The 24,893-nt window shown below is 36.8% G+C and overlaps 1 protein-coding gene across 1 annotated transcript in view; it reads right to left on the reverse strand.

The window, feature by feature from the left end:
• Sos2 (SOS Ras/Rho guanine nucleotide exchange factor 2) overlaps positions 1–24,893 on the reverse strand; it is a 75,772-nt gene that overhangs the window by 9,414 nt on the left and 41,465 nt on the right. The window contains exons 12-19 of the mRNA XM_042677827.1: positions 22,368–22,490; positions 18,083–18,186; positions 14,435–14,657; positions 12,010–12,129; positions 11,701–11,863; positions 7,748–7,865; positions 4,688–4,860; positions 1,529–1,645 (exon numbers count right to left, since the gene is read on the reverse strand). Coding sequence (XP_042533761.1) covers positions 1,529–1,645; positions 4,688–4,860; positions 7,748–7,865; positions 11,701–11,863; positions 12,010–12,129; positions 14,435–14,657; positions 18,083–18,186; positions 22,368–22,490 — 1,141 coding nt within the window. The remainder of the gene's footprint in view (positions 1–1,528; positions 1,646–4,687; positions 4,861–7,747; positions 7,866–11,700; positions 11,864–12,009; positions 12,130–14,434; positions 14,658–18,082; positions 18,187–22,367; positions 22,491–24,893) is intronic.

Raw genomic sequence — 24,893 nt, forward strand, 5'->3', positions numbered from 1 at the left:
CTCCAGCACCCGGCTAATTGGATTAACTTTAAGATGGACTTGAATGTAAGTAAATATTTTTCACAAAACTATAAATTTCTTGAAAATTTATGGGGAACAACTTATTGTTTTTTAAAATGCTTGAACCTAAGCCTCTTTCAAATTACCTAAGTCAACCCTACAAACATTTACTGGGAAAGTGATTTTATTTTTTTTATTGTCAAGGTGATGTATAGAGAGGTTACAGATACATTAGTAAGGCAGTAAGAACATTTCTTGTCAAACTTGTTACCCCTTCCTTCATTTTTCTCCTACTTTGCCTCCCCAGGAATGTGATTTTGTAACATATTATTCTATGCACTTAATAAAAGAACATTTTTTGTTCCTTTCCTTGTGCTAATCAACCCATACAACAGTGCTTTAATGTCTTTGATGAAAACTGCTATCACTGTCCCCTGACCCTAACCTCTGCCCTGTTTAAACACACAATGAAAAACACAGAGCTCAGGCTATATGGCCTAGAAAAATGTTATTTAATTTCTTTGCAATTCAGTGTTTTTTCATTTGCAAAATGAAGAAAATATCTACATCCTAATTGAGCTTGGCATGTGGCTCAATGCTAGAGTACTTATTAGTGTCTTTTGGTCTTGGAAAGAAAAGGAGAGGGAAGAAAGAAGAGAGGGCAAGGAAGGAAGAAGGGAAAAGGAAGGCAGGACCGGGAAGGAGAGAGAAGGAAAGAGGAAAAAAGAAAAGGAAGGAAGGAGAGACGGAAGGAAGGAGGAAGGGATCACAATTCAAAGCCAGCTGGGCAGAAAAATCCCTTGAGACTCTTATCTCCAATTAACTACTCAAAAGCCAGAAGTGGCACTGTGGCTCAAGTAGTAGAGCACTAGCCTTGAGCACAAAGAGGCTGAGAGACAGCACCTAGGCCCTAAAATTAAGCCCCACAACAAAAAAAAAAAAAAAAAAAGAAGAAGGAAGGATGGAAGGGAGACAAGGGGGGAGGGAGGGAAGGAAGGAACAAAGGACTGTGTAATACAATTATTGTAAAGGTAACATGAAACCATATAGCTTACTGCTTTGTCCAAACTTGGTAGGTTCTAATGTTCTTCCTATTTCTTGCTTCACTTTCAGCTACTTAGAATTAGTCTTCTACTATTTCTGTTGCTACAGCAAACTCCTAGAATAACTAGGAACAGTAGGAACAAATTCTAGTGAGAGAGATGAGACTCAAAATTGGATAGATAATAAATGGTACTAAGATAAAGGGTCAGATTTTATCAAAAGGCAGATTTTTCCTGTCTAGCATGATCTCCTTTCTTTCTTTCCTCCTTTCCTTTTTGTGGTACTGGGTATTGAATCCTGGGCTTCATACATCAGGCAAGCTGTCTATCACTAAGCTACATCCCAGCCCTATACATAGCACTGTATTACAAGGTACCTAAGGACAGCTACTTGACTTGATTACAATTTTAAGGGAATCGGTTGTAAAACATCTGAACATAATATTAATTTTTAAACTTTTTTTCCAAAATTACAATGGACTTACAAATCGAGGTGGCTGTTTGCAACTTCGGGGCTCAATTTCTAGTGACTTATTGAACAAATAGTCTGTAAATTCTTTTTCAGATAAACTTCCCATGGGGTTAAGGTTTTCAAAGAATCTCTGGAATTAAACAAATATCTATCAGTATATACTTTAATTTTTATTATTTACTTTATTATTAGTATAAAAGTGATGTACAGAGTGATCACAGGTAGTGTCAGGTAGTGAGTACATTTCCTTTCATACAGTACTTTAGATTTTATTTTATTACAATATTATTAAAACTTGAGGAAATTTCAAGATTTCAATATCAAAAATTATCAACAAATTAAGAGACCAATATGAAAAATTACAAGATTTCAAATATTTTATTCTAATTTTGAATAAAATGGCACAATTTCTATGAAGTTACAGTGTAGTTCTGTAATTCTATTATTAAGATGAACAGATTTTCATTTCTATCTTAATACTTCAGCAGTTAATAACACTTATCCCTTAATAAATTTTGTTCTTACTTATTATAATAACAAAATTTGGAACCAAAATTAATAGTTTAAAACCACGATAAAGTATGATAAACAACAAAAAAGATAATTGGAGTAAGGTCATTAAAAATAATTTTAAGAAAAACTATGGCCGGGTGCTGGTGGTACCTAAGAACTGCTATTTGACTAGATTACAATTTTAAGGGAATCAGTTGTAAAACACTGAACATAATATTAATTTTTAAACTTTTTTCCAAAATTACAATGGACTTACGAATCGAGGTGGCTGTTTGCAACTTCGGGCTCAATTTCTAGTGACTTATTGAACAAACACTCTGTAAATTCTTTTTCAGATAAACTTCCCATGGGGTTAAGGTTTTCAAAGAATCTCTGTAATCATAGCTACTCAGGAAGATGAGATCTGAGGATCACAGTTCAAAGCCAGAAAGTCCGTGAGACTCTTATCTCCAATAAACCACCAGAAAACCAGAAGTGGTGCTATGGCTCAAGTGGTAGAGTGCTCGACTTGAGCTGAAGAGCTGAGGGACATCACCCAGGTCCAGAGTTCAAGCCCCACAACTGACCAATAAAAAGAAAAACTATGTACTTTAAACTTAGCTGGGTTAACATCTAATACAAAAAAATTATATGCTGGGTACAGATGACTCATTCCTAATCTTAACTACTCAGGAGGCTGAGATCTCAAGATCAAGGTTTGAAGCTAGCTCAGGCAGCAAATCCCATGAGACACATCCAAATAACTACCGAACAGTCAGAAGTAGAGATGTGACTTAAGTGGCAGAGAGCCAGCCTTTAATAAAAAAGCTTGAATTCACTTATATCACCACCCCTACACACAAAAAAAACCTTGAGATGAAGCCCCAGAACCAGCACACACAAAAAAGTTTATATCTATCAAACGGTACTTATCAAAAAAATATATTCTAGCCAGGTGCTGGTGGCTCACGCCTGTAATTCTAGCTACTCAGAAGGCTGAGATCTGAGGATTGTGGTTGGAAGCCAGCCTGGCAGAAAAGTCCCTGTGAGATTCTTATCTCCAATAAACTACTAAAAAAAAAAAAAAAAAATGTGGGGGGAGGGCCTGGGAATGTAGCTTAGTGGTAGAGTGTTTGCCTAGCAGGCAGGAAAACCTGGGTTCCATTCCTCAGTGTCACATAAACAGAAAAAGCCCTAAGTGTGCTGTGACTCAAGGTAGAATGCTAGCCTTGAGCAAAAGAAGCTCAGGGACAGTGCCTAAGCCCTGAGTTCAAACCCCAGGACTAGCAAAAAAAAAAAAAAAAAAGCCAGAAGTGGAGCCGTGTCTCAAGTGATAATGAGCTAGCCTTGAGCACAAAGAAGCTCAGGGACAGCCCACAGAACCTGAGTTCAAGCCTCAGGACAGGCAAAAAAATAATTAAATAAAGTTCATTTATTCTACTACTAAAGTTAAACCCAGTGCCTACTTTTTGTTTCTCACCCTCTTCAAAATTAATAAAGGTAGTACACACTATAATTATAGGTGGTACACACCTATAATCCCAACACTGCGGAGACTAAGACAGAATCATTAGTTGAAGTACAACTAGGTTACACAGTAAGAACTTGTCTCAACAAAATTCAAAAAAATTAAATCTAAACCCAGTAATCTGTATATATAATTTTAATAAGAAAAGGGTAAGGAATGTACAGAAAAGTTTAATAATCTCATTTGATCAAAACACATTATATGCATATATGAAATACCACAATACAACCCCTTTGTACAACTGCCTTCTGAATAGCTAGGATTACAGGCAGGAGCCACTGATGCCCAGCTGAAAAGTGAATTTATCCAGGATGACAGTAAGTTCTCAACTTCAACTAAGTATGATACTCATTTAACATAAACATAGTGTCACAATTTATACTAATTTAGAAGTTATCTCACAGTTTATGGCATCACAAAATTAACTATTATACACTAGTGCTCACAAAAAAAAAAATCAACTGCCAGAAAGTTCATAAAGTTGCCTTTTGCAATGTATACAGACCACTTTCCCAACTGTTCCTCTATTTTTGTTTGCCCATCCTGGGGATTGAATTCTGGGCCTGGGTGCTGTCCCTGGGCTCCTTTGGCTCAAAGCTAGCACTCCACGGCTTGAGTCACAGTGCCACTTCCAGCTTTTTCTATGATTAATTGGAGATAAGAGCCTCATGGACTTCCCTGAACAGGCTGGCTTTGAACCATGATCCTCAGATCTCAGCCCCCTGAGTAGCAAGGAATACAGGTATGAGCCACCAGTGCCCACCTTGTTCCCATATTTAAACCAGTGATGTAAAAATGTTACACTGGCACATATGTAATTTCTAAAATGACTATTACTCAATTATAGTATCAGTAGTAGGTTTTTTGTTTTGTTTTGTTTTTACTGAAAGGACATCATGAAACTTCTTTCATTCTCTTTTGTCAATCACTTTTTGGAAGTGTTGCTCAAATCAACTGCACAAAGAAGCATTATTATCAAAAGAAAATATTTAATAAGTGCAGATTTTGTACATACCTAGCACTTAACATTGATTATTAGCACATTATTTTCAAAGTTAAATAAACAGCATGATGTGTGATTAAGTTATTTCTTAAAGATCACACAGGTCTCAACAGTTTCTCTTTTAAAGATAAGCAAAGAAAAATATTTACCCTCATTTCTGGTTCTATCCGTAAACAGTAAGGCTGATTCTGATATTGCTGAATTTCTCCAGTAATTTCAGCTACTTTCCTCCTCTTACTGAAATTGATTAAATCTTTCCCTTTCTTTTTTAGAAAATCATTATTTCCCTCTTCCGTCTTCAGAATATTTGTTAAATATATTCCTAGTGGAAAAACATTTAAAGAAAAGTTATATATAAATTGGTTATTTAGTTCATCATTAAGGAAAACAACTGATGTAGTGAAGTTGAAAACCACTGTAGAACTCACCAATCCTCTCCACATTGCTAAAGCAACATGACTACTATCCACAAAGAACTTTCTAACACTTGAATTAGTAAAGGCTGTGAGTTTTTACTAAAGACTGCTATTCTAAGAAATGAGATTAGGCATTCTTAATCCTGAGTGTCAAAATCTTTTTCAACAAAATATTTTAATGCTTGATTACAAATATTCAATGTCTTTAAGTAATTAGCAATAAACTTTAAGCAATTTTGTTAAAAAGAGTAAAGACTGGGGCTGAGAAGGTGGCTCAGTGGTAGAGCGCTTGCCTTGCATGCTCGAGGCCCTGGGTTCAATTCCTCACATAAGCAAAAAGAAAAAAGCCGGAAGTGGCGCTGTGGCTCAAGTGGTAGAGCGCTAGCCTTAAGCTGAAGAGCTGAGGGACAGCGCCCAGGCCCAGAGTTCAGGCCCCAGGACCGGACCCCGTCCCCCCCCCCCCCCCAAAAAAGAGTGAAGACTTAGAAAATATTGCTCAGAAACTATAATTTAAATAAAAAAGTAATTCATTCTTTTCTATCTTTTTTTTCTTTGTTCTTTTCTCCTTCTCTCTCTCCCTTCCCCTATTTCCTATCCTCTCTCCCCTCGTTGCCTCTTTCCCCACACCTCTCTCATATCTCTGTCTCTGTTTCTGTCTATCTTGGTAGGATCTCACTATATAGCCTGACTATAGGATCTCACTATATAGGCTGACCTGGAACTTCCTATGTAGCTCAGGATGGCATTGAACTCAGATCTTCCTACCTCAGCCTTACAAATGTTGGGATCACAGAGATGAAACCATATCAGGCTAGAAATATAATTATTTCTCTCTATATACAGTAAAAAGGCTTTTAATCTTTTTTCTTGCATAATTACTGATTCATTTACATTGCAGATCTCAGCTGAGGACAATTTTATCTTTCAGAGTAAATTTGGAACTATCTGGAGATATCTGTAGGATTGCAACTAGGGATTGCTGAGTTTTACTAAATGAGATACCAGTAGGCTACTATGCAGATGACAGCCCCTCACAATAATTATTTTGTTCAAATTGACTTGACATAGTGCTGAGGATGATAAACCTTGATATAATAAATCATTCAATTTCAATAGTACAATCATGTGCCACATGGTTTTAAGTAACCAAAGGATGGATTATACATACAATAGTGACAACATAAGATTAGAATGGAGCATCTAAGGATTTAGCTCAGTGTTAGGAGTATGTACTTAGCATGTACAAGACCATGGGTTCGATCCTCAGCACCAAGAAAAAAAAGTTGAAAAATTGTTGCAGTTGTTGTAATATTGAAGTAAAATGCATTACTCAAGTGTTTCTGGTGATGCTGATATAAATACATTTACTTATATATAATCATGCTGATTATAGCATAGTATAGCAAATAGTTATATAGGGAGCAAAATATTTGGTAAGAACTATGTCACTGCTTTCTTACATCTATTATTACATTTATCATATCATACTTTTGTCATTATTTTAAATATATTTGTACCTTAAACCTTTATTGTAAAATAGTACGCCAGGTTAGGCTAACAAAAGCCTCAATGACCTGGTGTTTACTGTATCTCTAGGCTGGACACAATAGTGTAAGCTTGTAGTCCAGTCTATGTAGGAGCCTTAGGCAAAAGTATTGGTTAAGTCCAGGAGTTCGACACCAGTCTAGGCAAGGTAAGATCCTGTTTTAAACAAAACACACACACAAAAAAAACAAAACAAAACAAAACAAAAAAGGTGCTATTAAATTAACTGACCATCTAGGTTTGTGTAAACACATTTGTTTGCACAACAAAATTGCCTAATGCAATTCTGAGGCATGCATGCTTGTCATTAAGTGAAGCATAATTGTATTTAACAAAAGTTCAGCTGGGCTGGGTGCCAGTGGCTCACACCTATAATCCTAGCTACTCAGGAGACTGAGATCTGAGGATCACAGTTCAAAGCCAGCCAGGTCAGGAAAGTCTGTGACACTCTAATCTCCAATTAACCACCAGAAAACCGGAAGTGGCGCTGTGGCTCAAGTGGCAGAGCACTTGACTTGAGCTGCACAGCTGAGGCACAGAGCCCAGGCCCAGAGTCTCAGCCCCACGACTGTCCAAAAGAAAGAAAAACAAAAAAGTAAAAGAAAAAGTTCAACTGGATATGGTGGTACATGTTGTCATCCCAGCTATTTCGGATAAAGAGACAGGGGGGAATCACAAGTTTAAGGCCAGCCCAGGCAAAAGTCAGAGACCTTATCTCAAAATCAAAGCAAAAAATAAGGTAAAATTTCACTTTATAAGCCTATCTAATACAAATTTAAAAACAGCTTAATAGTCTTTAATAAATGAAAGCCATTATAAAACATTTAGCAAATTAAATATTGTAAATATGAGATAGATGATTGAAACAGACAGATGAAGAAAGAAAGGAAGGAAGGAAGGAAGGGAGGGAAGGAGGGAGGGAGGGAGGGAGGGAGGAAGGAGGGAGGGAGGGAGGAAGGAGGGAGGGAGGGAGGGAGGGAGGGAGGGAGGGAAAGAATAATTTACTACTTCATGAGGGCCTTTATTATGCTATACTTTGTATTAGGTAATATAAAATACTTTATATTCTTCTTTTAACTCTAAGAAGCAATTATACTTTTCACTTTATAGATAAGGAAATTCCAAGTTTAAATTTTATCAGTATAATAAATACAGACAGATATACAATTTGCCTCTAAAGATTGACAACTTTTGTTAGAAAGACTGACATTCACTCTCAAAATATTATATCCATATTTAGTAACTTACCAAAAAAAGGCACGCAAGGTGGATTAATTGATTTAAGCTTTACTAGGTATTTTTTAAAGTGATCCTGGCTTAATTCCACAGCTTCATCCAAAATTCTCCGCTTTCTTTCCTGCAATGCCTTGAAAATGTAGAAAAGATATTTATAGCAAAAATAACATATTAGAATCCAGAATATAAGAGAACTCTACATTTCTGGTGGGATTATACGATGGCATAACTATCTGGAAAAAGAACTTGGTATTGTCTGGGAAATATAAAGACATTCATATCATATTACACCACAGTTCTACTTCCCCAAATCCTACTTTAAAATAATGTGTGTACATACCAGAATATATGTAAATCACATTCACAGCAGTACTTTTGAAAATGGCCTCAAACTGGAAACAACCCAAAAGACCATTAACTAGTGAATAAATTACTTTTGGTAAATTTATTTCTATGATGATAAAATCATAAAAATGAATTATAACAAATAACAAGGGGCTGGGAATGTGGCTTAGTGGCAGAGTGCTTGCCTAGTATGCATGAAGCCCTGGGTTCAATTTTTCAGTAGTAGAGTGCTAGCCTTGAGCAAAAAAATGCTCAGGGACAGTGCCTAGGCCCTGAGTTCAAGCCCCAGAACTGGCAAAAAATCAATCAGTAAGTAAATAAATCTTAGGGATATAATATTGAATCATTGTCACTGAATTATAATCACCTGAAATTAAGAAACATATCAGGTTAGGGATACAAATAGTAAAACTATAGAAAAGAGAACTAAAGGCATAAAATTCATAATACATGGTTCTCAAGAGGCAAGGAAGGAGCTGGAATTAGAGGGGCTCAAACTACATGCCAAGTATATAGATATATTTTTTGTTTTATTCTCTATACTTTATATATAATTCTACACTGTAATTATTTTTTAAAAACTAATAATTAAGCTCTAATACTTCAGAATTTTTTAGAATCAAAATTGAAATGATTAATCTCAACAGACTGTATTAATGTCCTTAATATTTAAAGTTCATGTAATTCAATAAAATGCAAACACCTAAACAGAATAATGCATACATCAGAGTAGTCTTTCTCTACTTTCCTCTAATGACAACCCACTGAAATAACTGTTAAAAGTGTAACGTATATTTTTCCACACTGTTCTCAATAATTACAAAATCCCACTTAATGATTTTTCTGTTTTGTTATACTAGAATGGAATCATATTATAGTCTTTCTGAAGCCTTATGGTTTTTCCGACTCATACCAAAAATATTCTCCTGAAGGAATACATAATGATCCCATTCACTTCTTAGCTACAGCTGAACAATTATCTATATCATAGATTAAGATAATATTTTATTCATTTTCCTGTTTATATATATATATATATATATATACATATATATATTTTTTTTCAGGATGTTTTTAGCATTCTGCCATTACAATTAGTGTTGCAATCACTTTACCACTGTACATGTAACTTTTTTTTTTTAATTTTATTTTATTTGAGAACATACTGTACAGAGGGGTTACAATTACATGGACAGGATAATCATATATTTCTTACCAAGCATTGCAACCTCCTCCTTTGTTTACCCTTCACCTCCCTTCCCAGCCTCCCCCCTCCCCCCCACCCAATCATACCTCCCCCCCCCACACACACCGACATTGCAAAGCTGGTTTTGACATGACATTTTGTACTTCTCATTGTTGCAACAGGTCCACCTGAATCCTTAAACGACTTGTTTGTCCCCATCTCCTCCACATGTTATACTGACATCAAATATAGTGAAAGCGGGGGTTACACTGTGGGGGAGGGACATACATGTAACTTTTTTTTAATTGCCAGTCCTGGGGCTTGAACTCAGGGCCTGACCACTGTTCCTGAGCTTCTTTATTCTCAAAGCAGGCACTCTACCACTTGAGCCAAAGCACCACTTCCGGCTCTTTCTGTTTATGTGGTGGTGAGGAACCAAACTCAAGGCTTTATACATGCTAGACAAGCACTCTACCACTAAGCCACATTCTCAGCCCTAGGACCTACTTTCTAAAGTTTTTATTTGTTTTATTTTTTTTGGAGGTTGTTGGGCTTGAACTCTGGGCCTAGGCACTGTCCCTTCAGCTCTTCAGCTCAAGGCTAGCACTCTTCCACTTGAACCACAGCACCACTTCTGGTTTTCTGGTAGTTTATTGGAGATAAGAGTCTCATGGACTTTCCTGCCCGGGCTGGCTTTGAACCACAATCCTCAGATCTCGTCTTCTGAGTAGCGAGGATTATAGGTGTGAGCCACCGGCACCCAGCAGTGACAAATCAAAGATTTTATTTCTTAGTCATATATGGTGGCTCATGCTCTTATTTCCAGCCACTTGGAAGTGAAAGACGAAGCAGAAGTTTGAGGCCAGCATGGGCAAAAAAGTTAGTGAGATCCCATTTCAATCGTTAACCTGGATATAGTAGTTAATAACTATCTATGATTCCAACTATGCAGAGTCAGAGATAGGATGATCACTGTTGGAAGTTGACTCCAGACAAAAACATGAAGCTCTAACTGAAAAATAGGTAAAGAAAAATAAAGCTAGGGGCATAGGTCAAGTGACAGAACGTTTGCTTAGCAAGGGTGAGAGATGCCCTGAATTCAAACCTCAATACTACCTCTCACCCTCTCCCCTCCCCCCACAAAAGACTTTATTTAATAAGGCTTTTTTTTTTTCATTTTAGCATGTCCATTTATGTATGCAATGCATCTTCATCAGAGTCACCCTTGCTGTCATTCTCCCTCCTCCCTGCAAAAGTCTTAAAATGTACAAATATTATGACCCAGGGAGACTTTGACCTCTACAAGCTTATTCTAGGGATATAATCGAAGATTTACCAGATTTGTACATACGAATAATCTATAATAAACTGTTTCCCCTGCCCCTTACAAACTTAGAAATAATCATCTCAAAATAGAATGTTGGAGTAAATTGTGGTTTATCTACAAGACAGACATTACATAACCATTTTTAAACTTTGTTTTTTGAGGTAAGTTAAAAAAATAGAAACTAGCTGGCACCAGTGACTTACACCTGTAATCCTAAGTACTCAGGAGGCTGAGATCTGAGGATCCAGGTTCAAAGCCAGCCTGGGCAGGAAAGTCCATGAGACTCTTATCTTCAATTAACCACCAGAAAACCGGAAGTGGCACCATGGCTCAAGTGGAAGAGCGCTAGCCTTGAGCTGCAGAGCTGAGGGACAGCGCCCAGGCCCAGAGTTTAGGCCCCAGGGCCAATCAAAAAAAACAAAAAACAGGTTTTTGAAAAAAGATAAAGGACATAAAAATCTGTGTAGTGAGGTACCAGTGGCTACTATAATCCTACTTAGGAAGTTGAGATCTGAGGATTGAGTTTCAGAGCCAGTCTGGGCAGGAAAGTCTGTAAGACTTATTTCTAATAAGCCAGCAAAAGCCAGAAGTGAAAGCAAGACTCAAATGATAAAGTACCAGCTGAGTAAGAATGAGAATCCTTGAGTTCAAACCCCAGTATTAGAAAAGTAAAAGAAAATCTCTTATTTTTTAATTTAAAAATATAGTGACTTTATCTCCTGAGTTTTCTAGAATAAACATTAAAACATGTTCGTTTATAGTTTAAGATAAAATAATTACTTAAGATAAATTTAAGTTTGAGAAAGGTTCGCTCCATTTTGTTCTTTTTAACTATATAAAGGATATTAAGAAGTTATTTGTTACTTATAGATGACTACCGGTATGCCATGAAAAAAAATCTACTTGGGAACTTTTCATATTTAGGTTAGGTACAAGTCCCATTTTCTTTAAAACATCCTAAGTTTAGTACACATTAATGTATCTTGTACATAAGAGGAAAAGATGGACTTATGAAAGATTAACTCTTTACTTTGATAGGTAAAATTAATCTCTTGTATTAATTTTATCTTCCCCCAAAAGAATGAAATATTTACACCTAAAACTTACCTCAAATGTATGGTCTAATCTGTATACTGACACTGAATTTACCGCACTGACTATCTCCAATACACCATTGAAATTGTTCAAATCTTGAAAAACTTGCAGAATTTCTATAATTCTACTTAGTATTGCCACCCGTTCTTCAAAATTTTCTGCTTCCACAATGCATCTAATAACAACAAAATATTCATGCTTAGAAAAGTTTTCTCATCTCACTCAGAAAAATTTTTAAAAACCTCGTTATAGCTAGAATTTTAATATGACTTAAGAGGATCACTAGTAAGATTCAGTAAGATGGAGTAAATAAAAACTTACTTTTCAAACCACAGTGTGAGATTTGTTGTATGGCGAATCATTTTTAATAAATTTGGGGAATTTATTTCCTTATCTTCTTTGGTCCACACACTCCCAACAAGTTCAGATGGTTGAACTTTCCTATGGAATCAAAAATCAATACAACTTTATCTACGCAAAGGATTAGTGCCACAGATCTCCTAAAATTTATTTTCCTAGAATACAAATTTTAAAGACAGAGAAACAATAAACATCAAATTCTGATTTGTGCAATTTTTAAGAAGAAAGAAAAACAGTGAGATTTGGGAGAATTATAAAAAAAAATTTTTGATTTTATTTGTAATTTTTGTGGCTCATAGGCACTCATTTATTATTTTCTATATTTTTTAGAATGTTTAAATTAGCTAATAAAAAATCTAGAAATGGGGCTGGGAAGGTGGCTCAGTGGTAGAGTGCTTGCCTTGCATGCATGAGGCCCTGGGTTCGATTCCTCAACACCACATAAGCAAAAAGAAAAAAGCCGGAAGTGGAGCTGTGGCTCAAGTGGTAGAGCGCTAGCCTTGAGCTGAAGAGCTGAGGGACAGCGCCCAGGCCCAGAGTTCAGGCCCCATGACTGCCCCCCCCCCCAAAAAAAATCTAGAAAAACTAAAGATTATATAACTTTAAAACTGACCAATGAACTCCAGTCATCAATGTTCTATGGTCTTGACTATTCATTAAAAATAGTTTTAAATCAGTAGTACAAACATGTACTTGACCAACAATTTTTAGAATGTTTTCACAAGAAGATATCTTAAGATATTCCTTTAGAAATATAACTCTAAAATAATATTAATGTTTTGTGTATTTTTACCTTTCTTCTATAAAACAAATCACTTAACAAAGGTATTTCTATCTCCTGAAATCAGGTCTATATGTATCTAAAGTGTTTTGCTTATTTCTAATGTCCACTCATGTAACAGTCACTCTATGAAAAAAAAACTTGATTTTGTAAGATTTGCTTTGTTTCCTCAAGTAACAAGTTCCTTCAGTCCTACCTATCACAAATCCCACAAAAAGTACAGCCAGGCACTAGTGACTCACACCTGCTCAGAAGGCTTAGATCTGAGGATCTTAATTTGAAGCCAGCCCAGGCAGAAAAATCCATGACACACATATCTCTTAATTAATCACCAAAACAAGATGGAAGCTGAGGTGTGGCTCAAGTGATACAGAATGCCAGCCTTGAGAGAAAAAGCTAAGGGAGATCAAGCTCTGAGTTTAAGGCCCAGTACTGGCACAAAATAAATAAATTCCAAATTAGTTATGATATAACCTGATGATCTGAATCAGATGTTCACATACTGTTGGTATGCTAAGGTCCAATTCTGAATGACAACACCAGTACAAATCAGAGAGGCCAAGTTTATTTCTGGTATCTTCCTAACATTTTTCATTAACACTAAAGTTTAGATACTCTTGCTTTTTCCTGTGCAATGCCTTCTTTAAAAAAAAAAAAAAAAAAGTGCCGGGCGCTGGTGGCTCACGCCTGTAATCCTAGCTACTCAGGAGGCTGAGATCTGAGGATCGCGGTTCAAAGCCAGCCCAGGTAGGAGAGACCGTGAGACTCCTATCTCCAATAAACCACCAGAAAACCGGAAGTGGCGCTGTAGCTCAAGTGGTAGAGCGCTCGTCTTGAGCTGAAGAGCTGAGGGACAGCGCCCAGGCCCAGAGTTCAAGCCCCACGAACGACAAAAAAAAAAAAAAAAGTAAAATGGAAAAAAAAGAGAAGAAAATGATGTTAGAGGCATGGCTCAGCTGGTAGAGAGCTAGCCAATGAGTAAGAAAGTAGCAGGTACCAAGTTCAAGTCACAGTCTCAGAACTAAAAGAAAAAAAAAGCTGCTAATCAAAATCATTTTTTCCAGAGGCTCCTGGATACAGAATGCTTTTTTCAAAGGCTGAACGTGATGGGGAACTTATTTTTCATAGGGAACAGCTAGCTGTAGTCTGTAGTCTTCACAAGATCCTGGGTAATAAATAAAAGAAAAAGTATCTCACTTAATGCTCTGTTCATTTCAGCTGCCAACAGCCTAGTATCCATATTGAATGGTTTAGCTGAATAATTTCAAACCAAGGCAACCTGAGAAAGTACTGACTTGGAAGTGGTTGTTATTCTATTGCATTAATCTCTCCCTGCCATTCCTCCTGTGAAGGTTTTCTGGTCCCAAATCTAGGCTTAAATAGCAACATGGTAGAAGACTTTCATCTGTAGGGCAGATTCTGGTTTAAAATTATGCTAAGTTCTAGGCTAGTCTAGGCTATACAGGAAGACTTTGTCCAAAAACAAAAATAAAAATACCTAGCTCAAGAGAATAAACCAAGTATTTTTAAATACTCGTGATTAGTAAAACATTTTAAAATTTGAATGAGACACATTCAAGGTTCCAGAAATAGTGCAAGAATTACCTGTAGAGATCAGATTCTAAAAGTGTTAGTTGACGTGCAATTTCTATTGGATGAAGTGTCATGAGCTCAAATGACTCAAATTGTCCTGGTCTACTGATATGCCATTCAATTGGTGGAGGTGGACTTTCAAAGGTAATATTATGGCTTATTCCATTTGCCTGAGCTTGTTTCTTTCTATTGATGATCTTAGCAATTGACTCTACCCATTTCTTCATAGCTTTTCCTGGAAAAAGATACATAAACAGAAATGTCATACTTGACAAGACGTATCTACGGGTTTTCATATAATCTTTACCTTTCATCCACAGCTTCAATAATTATCAACTCATACTCAATTTCTGCTTTCTATAATCCCATTTATGACTTCCCTTCAATAAGTTATTCTTAAAACCAATCTAAGACACTGTATCATTTCACTTATATTGAAGTATGTGTCTCTAACTCTTTAAAATAATTAATATAACATTACCACATATTAAAACTGATGTCTTAGTACTTTCAAGTATTAAAGCTCATCTATGAAGGGTAAACAAAGGAGGAGGCTGCAATGCTTGGTAAGAAATGTATGCATTATCCTGACCATGTAATTGTAACCCCTCTGTACAGTATGTTCTCAAATAAAATAAAATTAAAAAAAAAAAAAGCTCATCTATCTCCTATTTTCTTTTTTTTTTTTTTTTTGGGTCCGGTCGTGGGGCCTGAACTCTGGGCCTGGGCGCTGTCCCTCAGCTCTTCAGCCCAAGGCTAGTGCTCTACCACTTGAGCCATAGCGCCACTTCCGGCTTTTTTCTTTTTGCTTATGTGGTGCTGAGGAACTGAACCCAGGACCTCAGGCATGCAAGGCAAGCACTCTACCACTGAGCCAACTTCCCAGCCCCTAAATATTTTCTTATAGTTTGTTTCTATGAGCAGAGTCATACTCTGCATTTAGTCAGTATGTCTTAACTCTCCTTTAATCTATAAGTTTCCATATGTTTAAAATATGTTCAGTTTTTAAATTTTTATTTTATTTAGTTTGTTTTTGCAAAGTCTTCCTACGTAGTCCAGGCTGGCTTCAAAATTTCAATTTTCATGCCTCTACCTCCCAAGTGCTAGGAATTATAGGTATGCACCACCATGCTAGGCCAAAATGTTTGCGAATTAGTTGTTGGAAAAAGTGAATTATTTTATCCTGCAATGCTTGTCCCAGTTTTTTCCAATTCAGATTTTGCCAATTACACTCCTGTGGTATAATCTGCCATGTATATCCAGCCTCTACATTTTCTGAAAACCAAAGACATAGAAACTTAGTCTAATTCACCATCAAAAGAAAAAAAATTTTTGGTCCTGGTCCTGGGGCTTGAATTCAGGGCCTACACTCTGTCCCTTATCAACCTCTACCACTTGAGGCACAGTTCCACATCCTGTTTTTTGACAATTATTTGAAGGTTAAGAGTCTTACAGACTTTGCTGCCAAGGTTGGCTTCAAACTGCAATCCTCAGATCTCAGCCTCTAGGTAGCTAGGATTATAGGCATGAGCCATCAGTGCCCTGCTAGGATTATTTTTTTTTTTGACATGAAGAGTAGCCAAGAATATTTCCAAGAGGAACCACATAATGTCTGGTTATCTGTCCTTATCATTCATTCAAATTCCTAGATCTATTATTTTATTAGAGTTAAGTAACCTTGAAAGAGTTTTATTTTAAAAAATCAGCTTTTGGGCTGAGAAGGTGGCTCAGTGGTAGAGCACTTGCCTTGCATGCATGAGGCCCTGGGTTCGATTCCTCAGCACCACATAAGCAAAAAGAAAAAAGCCACAAGTGGCGCTGTGACTCAAGCGGAAGAGCGCTAGCCTTGAGCTGAAGAGCTGAGGGACAGCACCCAGGCCCAGAGTTCAGGCCCCACTACCAGACTCCCCCCCCCAAAAAAAACATCAATACTAAAAAATCAGCTTTCCAAGCCTAGGTGCCAATGGCTTATGCCTATAATCCTAGCTACTCAGGAAGCTGTGATCTGAGGATCATGGTTCAAGTCCATGAGTCTCTTGTCTTCAATTAACTGCCAAAAACTTGAAGTAGAGCTCAAATGATAAAGAGTACTAGACTTGAGCAGAACAGCACAGACATAGCACTCAGGCCCCGAGTTCAAGCCCTAGGACCAGAACACACACACACACACACACACACACACACACACAATCAACTATTCCTCATGAACTATTTGGTTATCTTCAAAGTATAATTTGTACAGGAAAAATTTAACATATTAACACAATAAGTGACTTAATTTGTTCTAATATGTCTTATTTTACAAATTTATTAGATTTTCATTAAGAATACCATTTAAAAATTAACTTTGTATTATGAGCAACTTTAAGCACACATAATAAATATGTATCTTAAATATTTCAAAGTCAGAACACAAGAATCAAGCTTTATTATATATAAAATTCCCCTTGAAAAACAAGTAGGACATGACTTGTAAGGCTTTTGGGTTTTTTTAATCAATGTCTTAGATTGTTAGATAAAACACAAATGTGTTTAATAATGTATACTTAATGACTTGTTTAAAAATTCCTGACCTAGAGTTTCATTTCATAGACTAGGATTCAGAAACTTCAAGTAGAAGTTCATGTCTTTCAGGTAAAAAAAATTATTTCAGGAAAAGTATTTTATTAAAAGTTGTTCATCATCCAAAATTAAAGAAAATGGAAAAATATGCACATTTTTATTTAGCTAAAGAAACAGCAACTTGTGGTTAGACAAAATTAGACATTTTAAAATTTATTAAAGAGAAATTTTGACATTTTTTTTTTGGGTCCGGTCATGGGGCCTGAACTCTGGGCCTGGGCACTGTCCCTCAGCTCTTCAGCTCAAGGCTAGCGCTCTACCACTTGAGCCACAGTGCCACTTTCGGCTTTTTGCTTATGTGGTGCTGAGGAATCGAACCCAGAGCCTCTTGCATGCAAGGCAAGCACTCTACCACTGAGCCACCTTCCCAGCCCATTTTTTTTTCTTTTCTTTTCTTTTTTTTGGAGGGGTGTCCGGTCGTGGGGCCTGAACTCTGGGCCTGGGCGCTGTCCCTCAGCTCTTCAGGTCAAGGCTAGCGCTCTACCACTTGAGCCCAGCACCACTTCCGGCTTTTTCCTTTTTGCTTATGTGGTGCTGAGGAATCGAACCCAGGGCCTTAGGCATGCAAGGCAAGCGCTCTACCACTGAGCCAACTTCCCAGCCCCAATTTTGACATTTTTAAAAGAAATATTTTCCTTAAAAAGTTAAAGAGAGAGCAGGGAGGACAGTTGTAAAGTTGTCTGGCATGGCTAATGCTCTGGATTCAATCCCTACCACTCTAGGAAAAACAAATACTTGAAAAGACAAGATTCAAGTAAGACTTCAGATGATCTAAACTTAAGTGAGCCTTTTCAGTCTATGACAATCATTCAAAATGTTATTTCAGCTTTTAAAAATGAAAAATTAAGTCATAATTTTTTAAAAATACACTCATGTACAACATAAGCTCTAATCAAACCCTTAAACGATATACTTCTAGTATAATAATCATTCAAAGTGTTATTTCAGCTTTTTAAAATGAAAATTTAAAAACCATACATCTTTTTTAAATAAACTCATGTACAACAAAAACTTCAATCAAACCATTAAATAATGTACCTCTTACACTTTTAATGAAAGATTCTAGTCTTTCAAGCAATTCCAAATCTCTTTCAAAGTCATAAAAATGGTGTTCAACCCAGTGCCGAAACACATTTAAGACCCTGATAAAATGGAAAGAAACATATTTTAGTAAAAGTTAAGTATTCACTTACGGTTCTTTAACTTTTCTAATGCTTTGGTAATAGTTTTATATACAAAAACCAATATAATACTTAAATAAGTCTCTAATCCATATTTAATTACTACCTTAAGTATTTCAGTGATATGAAGAAAGTCAGCTTCTAAATTGTTCCTTATTTAAAAACTACACCTCAAAACTATTTTAACTATAAAAACTGATTTTTATCCTTAATTTCCCAGAATGTTAAAGTGTAGAAAATTCATTCTAGTATATAAAGCTATTTTTAAGTTCTTGAATTGAAAAGGGATTAAGAGCCAACTCTATACATGTATACAAGTAGGGGTTTGAGGTGGTTTTTTTTGGTGGGGGGAAGTTGGATTTGAACTTAGGTCCTTGAGCTTCCTAAGCAAGTGCTCTACCAATACCATTACACCTTCAGCTCCTTTCTGCATTGGTTATTTTTAGATACTATCTTACTTTAGGCCTGGGTTGGCCTGGACTGCAATCTTCTTATTTGTGCTTTCCAGTTGCTGAGATGTCAGGTATTCTCCACTGTATCCAGCTGTTGTGCTTCTTGGGGCGACATGCACACACCATTGCTTCTAGCCATTGGTCAAGATGGAGTCCCACTAATTTTCTTCCCCTCAATCCCTGGCAGGGCTTGAACCATGATTACAATCTCTATCTCCCAAACTAGTTAGAATTATGGGTTTGAACCACCTATACCTGGCCTATTTTTGAGACTGGGTCTCACTATGTAACCCAAGCTATTCTCCAATTCAGTATGTAGCCTAGATTGGCTTGAATTCAAGATCTCACAAACTCAGCTTTCTTTTTTTTTTTTTTTTTTGGGTCCGGTCGTGGGGCCTGAACTCTGGGCCTGGACACTGTCCCTCAGCTCTTCAGCTCAAGGCTAGCACTCTACCACTTGAGCCACAGCGCCACTTCTGGCTTTTTTAATTTTTTTTTTTGCTTATGTGGTACTGAGGAATTGAACCCAGGGCCTCGAGCATCCAAGGCAAGCGTTGTACCACTGAGCCACCTTCCCAGACCTAACTCAGCTTTCTTGCTGGGGTTACAGGTATGTAACAACCACAACTGGCTAAATTTTATATACTTTTCTCATAAAACAGAAACCAATGTATAGTATCTTGATTATGAATTCAAATACTATCATCAAATTTCTATGATATCTACAAATATGCCTAAAATTTTTTAGTTCATTTCCAAACATAACATGTATTACTTCTGACAGAAAGCTGTTTCTTTTGCAATATCACAAAATGATCATTTACAACTTTGCAAGCAAATAAGAGACAGATTTATGCAAATATAATACTTAACTCATTACTATAAAGATATATTAAGGGCTGGGAAGTTGGCTCAGTGGTAGAGCGCTTGCCTTGCATGCCCGAGGCCCTGGGTTCGATTCCTCAGCACCACATAGGCAAAAAAGAAAAAACCCGGAAGTGGCGCTGTGACTCAAGTGGTAGAGCGCTAGCCTTGAGCTAAAGAGCTGAGGGACAGGGCCCAGGCCCAGAGTTCAGGCCCCACAACCGGACCCAAAAAAAAAAAAAAAGATATATTAATAGTGTGAATCATTCACAATAGCATTTTTCTTCATTACTTTAGCAAATGATCAAAACCAGATTAGCTTCAGTTTTTCCTTAACAAGCAATAATTCTCAAAGGCTACGAAAATACATTTAGCTAAATGCCAGTGGCTCACGCCTGAACTCTAGTTACTCAGGAGGCTGAGATCTGAGGATCAAAGTTCCACGACTGACAAAAAACAAACAAACAAAAAAAACACTTCAGCTCATCAAAGTATTAAACAACAACAATAACAAAAAACCTAACAGTCTATCCACAAACATGGAGACAATATTTATGAAACATTTTTTTTTCTGGTAGGACTAACTATATTCTGAAATAAAAATATCTAGAACTCAACAACAGCAACAAGATCCCAACACCCACTATACACCTAACAGTATGATTGTAAGATATGAAAACCGACATCACCAAACACTGGTGAGGAGATGAAGTGGCCAAACTCTTAAGCATTGATGGTGAGAATGCTTAAAAAAAGTTTTGGGGCTGGGAAAGTGGCTCAGTGGTAGAGCGCTTGTCTTGCATGCATGAGACCCTGGGTTCGACTCCTCAGCACCACATAAGCAAAAAGAAAAAGAAAAAGGCCGGAAGTGGCGCTGTGGCTCAAGTGGTAGAGGGTTAGCCTTGAGCAGAAGAGCTGAGGGACAGCGCCCAGGCCCAGAGTTCAGGCCCCACGACCAGACCCAAAAAAAAATTTTTTTTTTGACAATTTCTTTTAAAACTAATCTTATGGCCAGGCACTAGTAGCCCATACCTGTAACACTAGCTACTCAGGAAGCTGAGATCTGAGGATCATGGTTCAAAGCCAGCCAGTGCAGGATAGTCTATGAGATTCTTACCTACCACCAAAAAGCTGGAAGTGAAGCTGGGCTTAAGTAGTAGAGCACTAGCCTTGAGCACAATACTCATCATGGATAGTACCGAAGCCCTGAGGAGTTCAAGCCCCAGGAATGGCACCAAAAAATAAGCCCAAACCTAATCTTATGACCTAGCAATTACATTCTGAGTTATTTACTGAAAATAATAGAAACAATATATTTACAAAAAACTCAAAATAAAACTCAAAGCTTTATTCATAATTTTAAAAATTGGTCAAGTTCCCATGTATTCTTCGATGGGAAAAATGAATACACAACCTTTGGTGTATTTATACACCAGGTTTTTTGTTTGTTTTTGCAAGACTGGGGTTTGAACTGCTTTCTATGGAGCTGCTCTATTGCTGAGCCACTCTTTTTTATTAGTAGTAGTAATAAGGTTTTTTTTATTGTGAAAATGCTGAGCCACTCTTTCAGCCTTCAAAGGCATGTTGAATGAAAGGGGTATAACACAAAACAATAAGAAGCTATTTATTTTGTGAAATTCTAAAATAGGCAAAACTAGTCTATGTAGCTTGAAATCAGTGCAGTTGGGACAAGAATTGATTAGAAGGGACATAAAGGGTCTTTCTAGGATATAGTAGCATTCTATACCTTATTGAATTATAAAGATGCATATTTATCAGCCCAGGCAGGAAAATCCATGAGATTCTTATCTCCAATTAACCAGCAAAAAGCCATAAGTGGAGCTGTGGCTCAAATGGTAGATTGCAAGTCTTGGGTAAAAATCTAAGGGATAGTGACCAGGCCCTGACAAGCCCTAGTACTGGCACCAAAACAAAACAAAACAAAACAAAAACAAACTGCGTATTTGTTAAAATTAAAAGTACACTTCAGATGTATATATTTTACTATATATTTTTAAACAAATGAATAATAAATAATGAACTGCTGACATACAACTTGAAGTATTTAAGGAGAAGTGTACAGATAGGTGATACATGGATATGTGATAAAATACAATAGAATGTTAAGATAGATACTTGTAGTGAGATTTATCGGTATTCACCATTAAATTCACTTTTGCTCTACTTTAAAATGTCATAAATAAAATATCAAAGATTACACTGAATTTTGCTAAAAATTCTTCAACACAGAACAGACTCAACAACTAGCCTTATATATCAAGATCATCTTCAACTGCACCCAATCTATGTGGCTAATATCATCTCACTACTACTTTTAATCTAATATCTGTTTCCTCTAAGGCCAATTTCTTTACATATTTTACCTCAGCCACACCTCTCTCTTTCTCTTTTTTTTTTCTCTTCCCTCTCTCCTTCTCATTTCTCTCCTCACAGTCCTGGGGCTTGAACTCAGAGCCTTAGGCTTGCTCATTAGATACTCTACCCTGAGTCACATTCACAGCCCTGCTCTCTACAGTAGGCAATTTATAAGAATTTTGCAGTTTATACTTACAACAAATAGGTATCCAAGAGTGTGTGTGAGCATCTTTACGTGTTAGAGACAAATGATGCAAACACAGCATAATTAAATAATGAAATTTTTTGAAAAGGTATTTATTTAAAATAAGCTTCTCAAAAAAGAAATATAGAAATTTACCTAATATAAAGTTAATTACAATACCACAATTTAAATAAGGGCAAAGAAAGTTTGTGTTAACCGATACTGAAAATTGAATAGCACATAAAAATATAATACTCAGGTCAAACCTAAGTTGTACTGGTTGTACATATTCCTTGCGAAATCTTTTAAGGTCTGCACTGATTGGCTGCTCCCCTTTCTCTATTGCCAATTTGTCTGCTTCAGTAGGTTCTGGCTCTGGAATCTCAAATCTAAGAATAAAATCAAAAGGAGAGAAAATTATTCACATATAATGATCTCAAATGTAATAGGAAAAATATTTGACTAAGCAATTATCTTTTCTATCATTCCATAAAAAGTATACTGTTCGGCACCTGCTTAAGGAATTGTATACTACAAAACCTACCATTCAGGTACAGAGAATTAAGGTTTTGTATTCTTTTATTTTTGATAAAATAAAACCCTTGATGAGGGACTGGAAAGGTGGCTCAGTGGTAGAGTGCTTACCTTGTATGCATGAGGCCCTGGGTTCGATTCCTCAGCACGATAAAAGCAGAAAAAAAGCCAGAAGTGGTGCTGTGGCTCAAATGGTACAGTGCTAGCTTTGAGCTGAAGAGCTGAGGGACAGTGCCCAGGCCCAAAGTTCAGACCCCACTGGCCAAAAAAAAAAAAAACCTTGATAAAACCCTTTTTGAGGGTTTCATATTTAAAATGCTCCTATAATGTGTCATTCTGGATTAAACATGGGAGCCTTAATGACAGAGAATTTTGATATTCAAAATTTTTATTGTCCTATAATATTTTTATTTCAAAATACAAACAACTTTGAAATTAAAAAAGAGTATCATAACTAGCACTGATCAACATAAGAAAAAGTCTAGGGAAAAGAACCAATGCAATAATCCACAAAGGATGTAACATCTTTAAAGAAAATGAAAAGACAATTTTTTAAAAAATATTAAAGAAAGGGCTTATCTATCCTTAACATTTTATTAAAATAAAGGTACACTAGTAGCCGGGCGCTGGTGGCTCACGCCTGTAATCCTAGCTACTCAGGAGGCTGAGATCTGAGGATCGCGGTTCAAAGCCAGCCCGGGCAGGAGAGACTGGGAGACTCCTATCTCCAATAAACCACCAGAAAACCGGAAGTGGCACTGTAACTCAAGTGGTAGATTGCTCGCCTTGAGCTGAAGAGCTGAAGGACAGCGCCGAGGCCCAGAGTTCAAGCCCCACGACCGACCAAAAAAAAAAAAAAGGTACACTAGTAAGTTCCTTAAATAAATGAACACAACCTAAAATGCAGCAGTGGTACTCACTGGACAGTATGCTGAAAATGATATATACAACTTGTGGGTGGTGACAGGAAGTAAAAACTGGGAAAAGGAGGGAAGGGATAACATTGTCCAAAAAGAAATGTACTCTCGTTACATGACTTAAGCCTTCTGTATATCACATACATTTGTTTATTTATTTATTTACTTGTAGGTTGTGGGACTTGAACTCAGGGCCTAGGCACTGTCACTGATCTTTTTTGCTGAAGGCTAGAATTCTACCACTTTAAGCCACAGCTCTACTTCTGGTTTTCTAGTGATTAATTGGAGATAAGTCTTACAGACTTTGTCAGGCCTGGCTTTGAACTATAATCCTTAGATATTAGCCTCCTAAGTAGCTAGGATTATAGGCATGAACTACTGGTGCCTGGCTTGTATATCATATATCATCTTTAAAACAACAATGGGAAAAAAACAGGAGACACAACTGAAATTTTTAATAGTATTTAAATGATATACCAATGTGGAAAAGGTAAAAAAAAAAATGTTAAAAACACAAAGCCTTGCCCATAGGAAATGGGGCTAAAATATAAGTCTAACAAATGTGTTTTCCTTGTTTTGGAGACAGCAGATGTTTGTAACACATTATACTGACTTAATCTAGTAAATTTAATCTCCTAGAAAAACATGGTGATAGAGGTGAAGATAAAATTCTAGCCTGGCACATTGATGGCTCACATATGCAACTCTAGCTATTTAGGAGGCTGAGATCTGAAGATGTCAAATCAAAGTTAGCCAGGTCAAGTGACTCATCTCCAATTAACCATCAAAAAAGTGAGCAGCAGAGCTCTGTTCAAGTGGTAGACCACTAGCTTTGAGCACAAAAACTCAGGAACAGCACCCAGGCCCTCAGTTCAAGATCCAGTACAAGTGCACACAACGCGCGCGCACACACACGCACACACTCAAGATAACTTCTAGTAAGTTTTCAAATGTAAAACATGAATCATTTTGGACACTTGATTCTGTATTTTAGACCATAAAGCACTTAAAATACTAGTAATTTTAGTATTTAAAAAACACTAGATTTTTTTCTATTTAAAAATTGTTTTAAAGGGGGCTGGGAAGGTGGCTCAGTGGTAGAGCACTTGCCTTGCATGCCTGAGGCCCTGGGTTTGACTCCTCAGCACCACATAAGCAAAAAGAAAAAAGCCGGAAGTGGCGCTGTGGCTCTAATGGTAGAGCGCTAGCCTTGAGCTGAAGAGCTGAGGGACAGCGTCCAGGCCCAGAGTTCAGGCCTTACAACCGGACCCCCCAAAAAAAAATTGTTTTAAAGGAACTGTTCATTTTTTTAGAATTAATAAGTGATTCTCATAAATAAGA

This window comes from Dipodomys spectabilis, unplaced genomic scaffold, assembly GCF_019054845.1.
Source record: "Dipodomys spectabilis isolate Male_0828 unplaced genomic scaffold, ASM1905484v1 ptg000042l, whole genome shotgun sequence".
Classification (NCBI taxonomy): Eukaryota; Metazoa; Chordata; class Mammalia; order Rodentia; family Heteromyidae; genus Dipodomys; species Dipodomys spectabilis.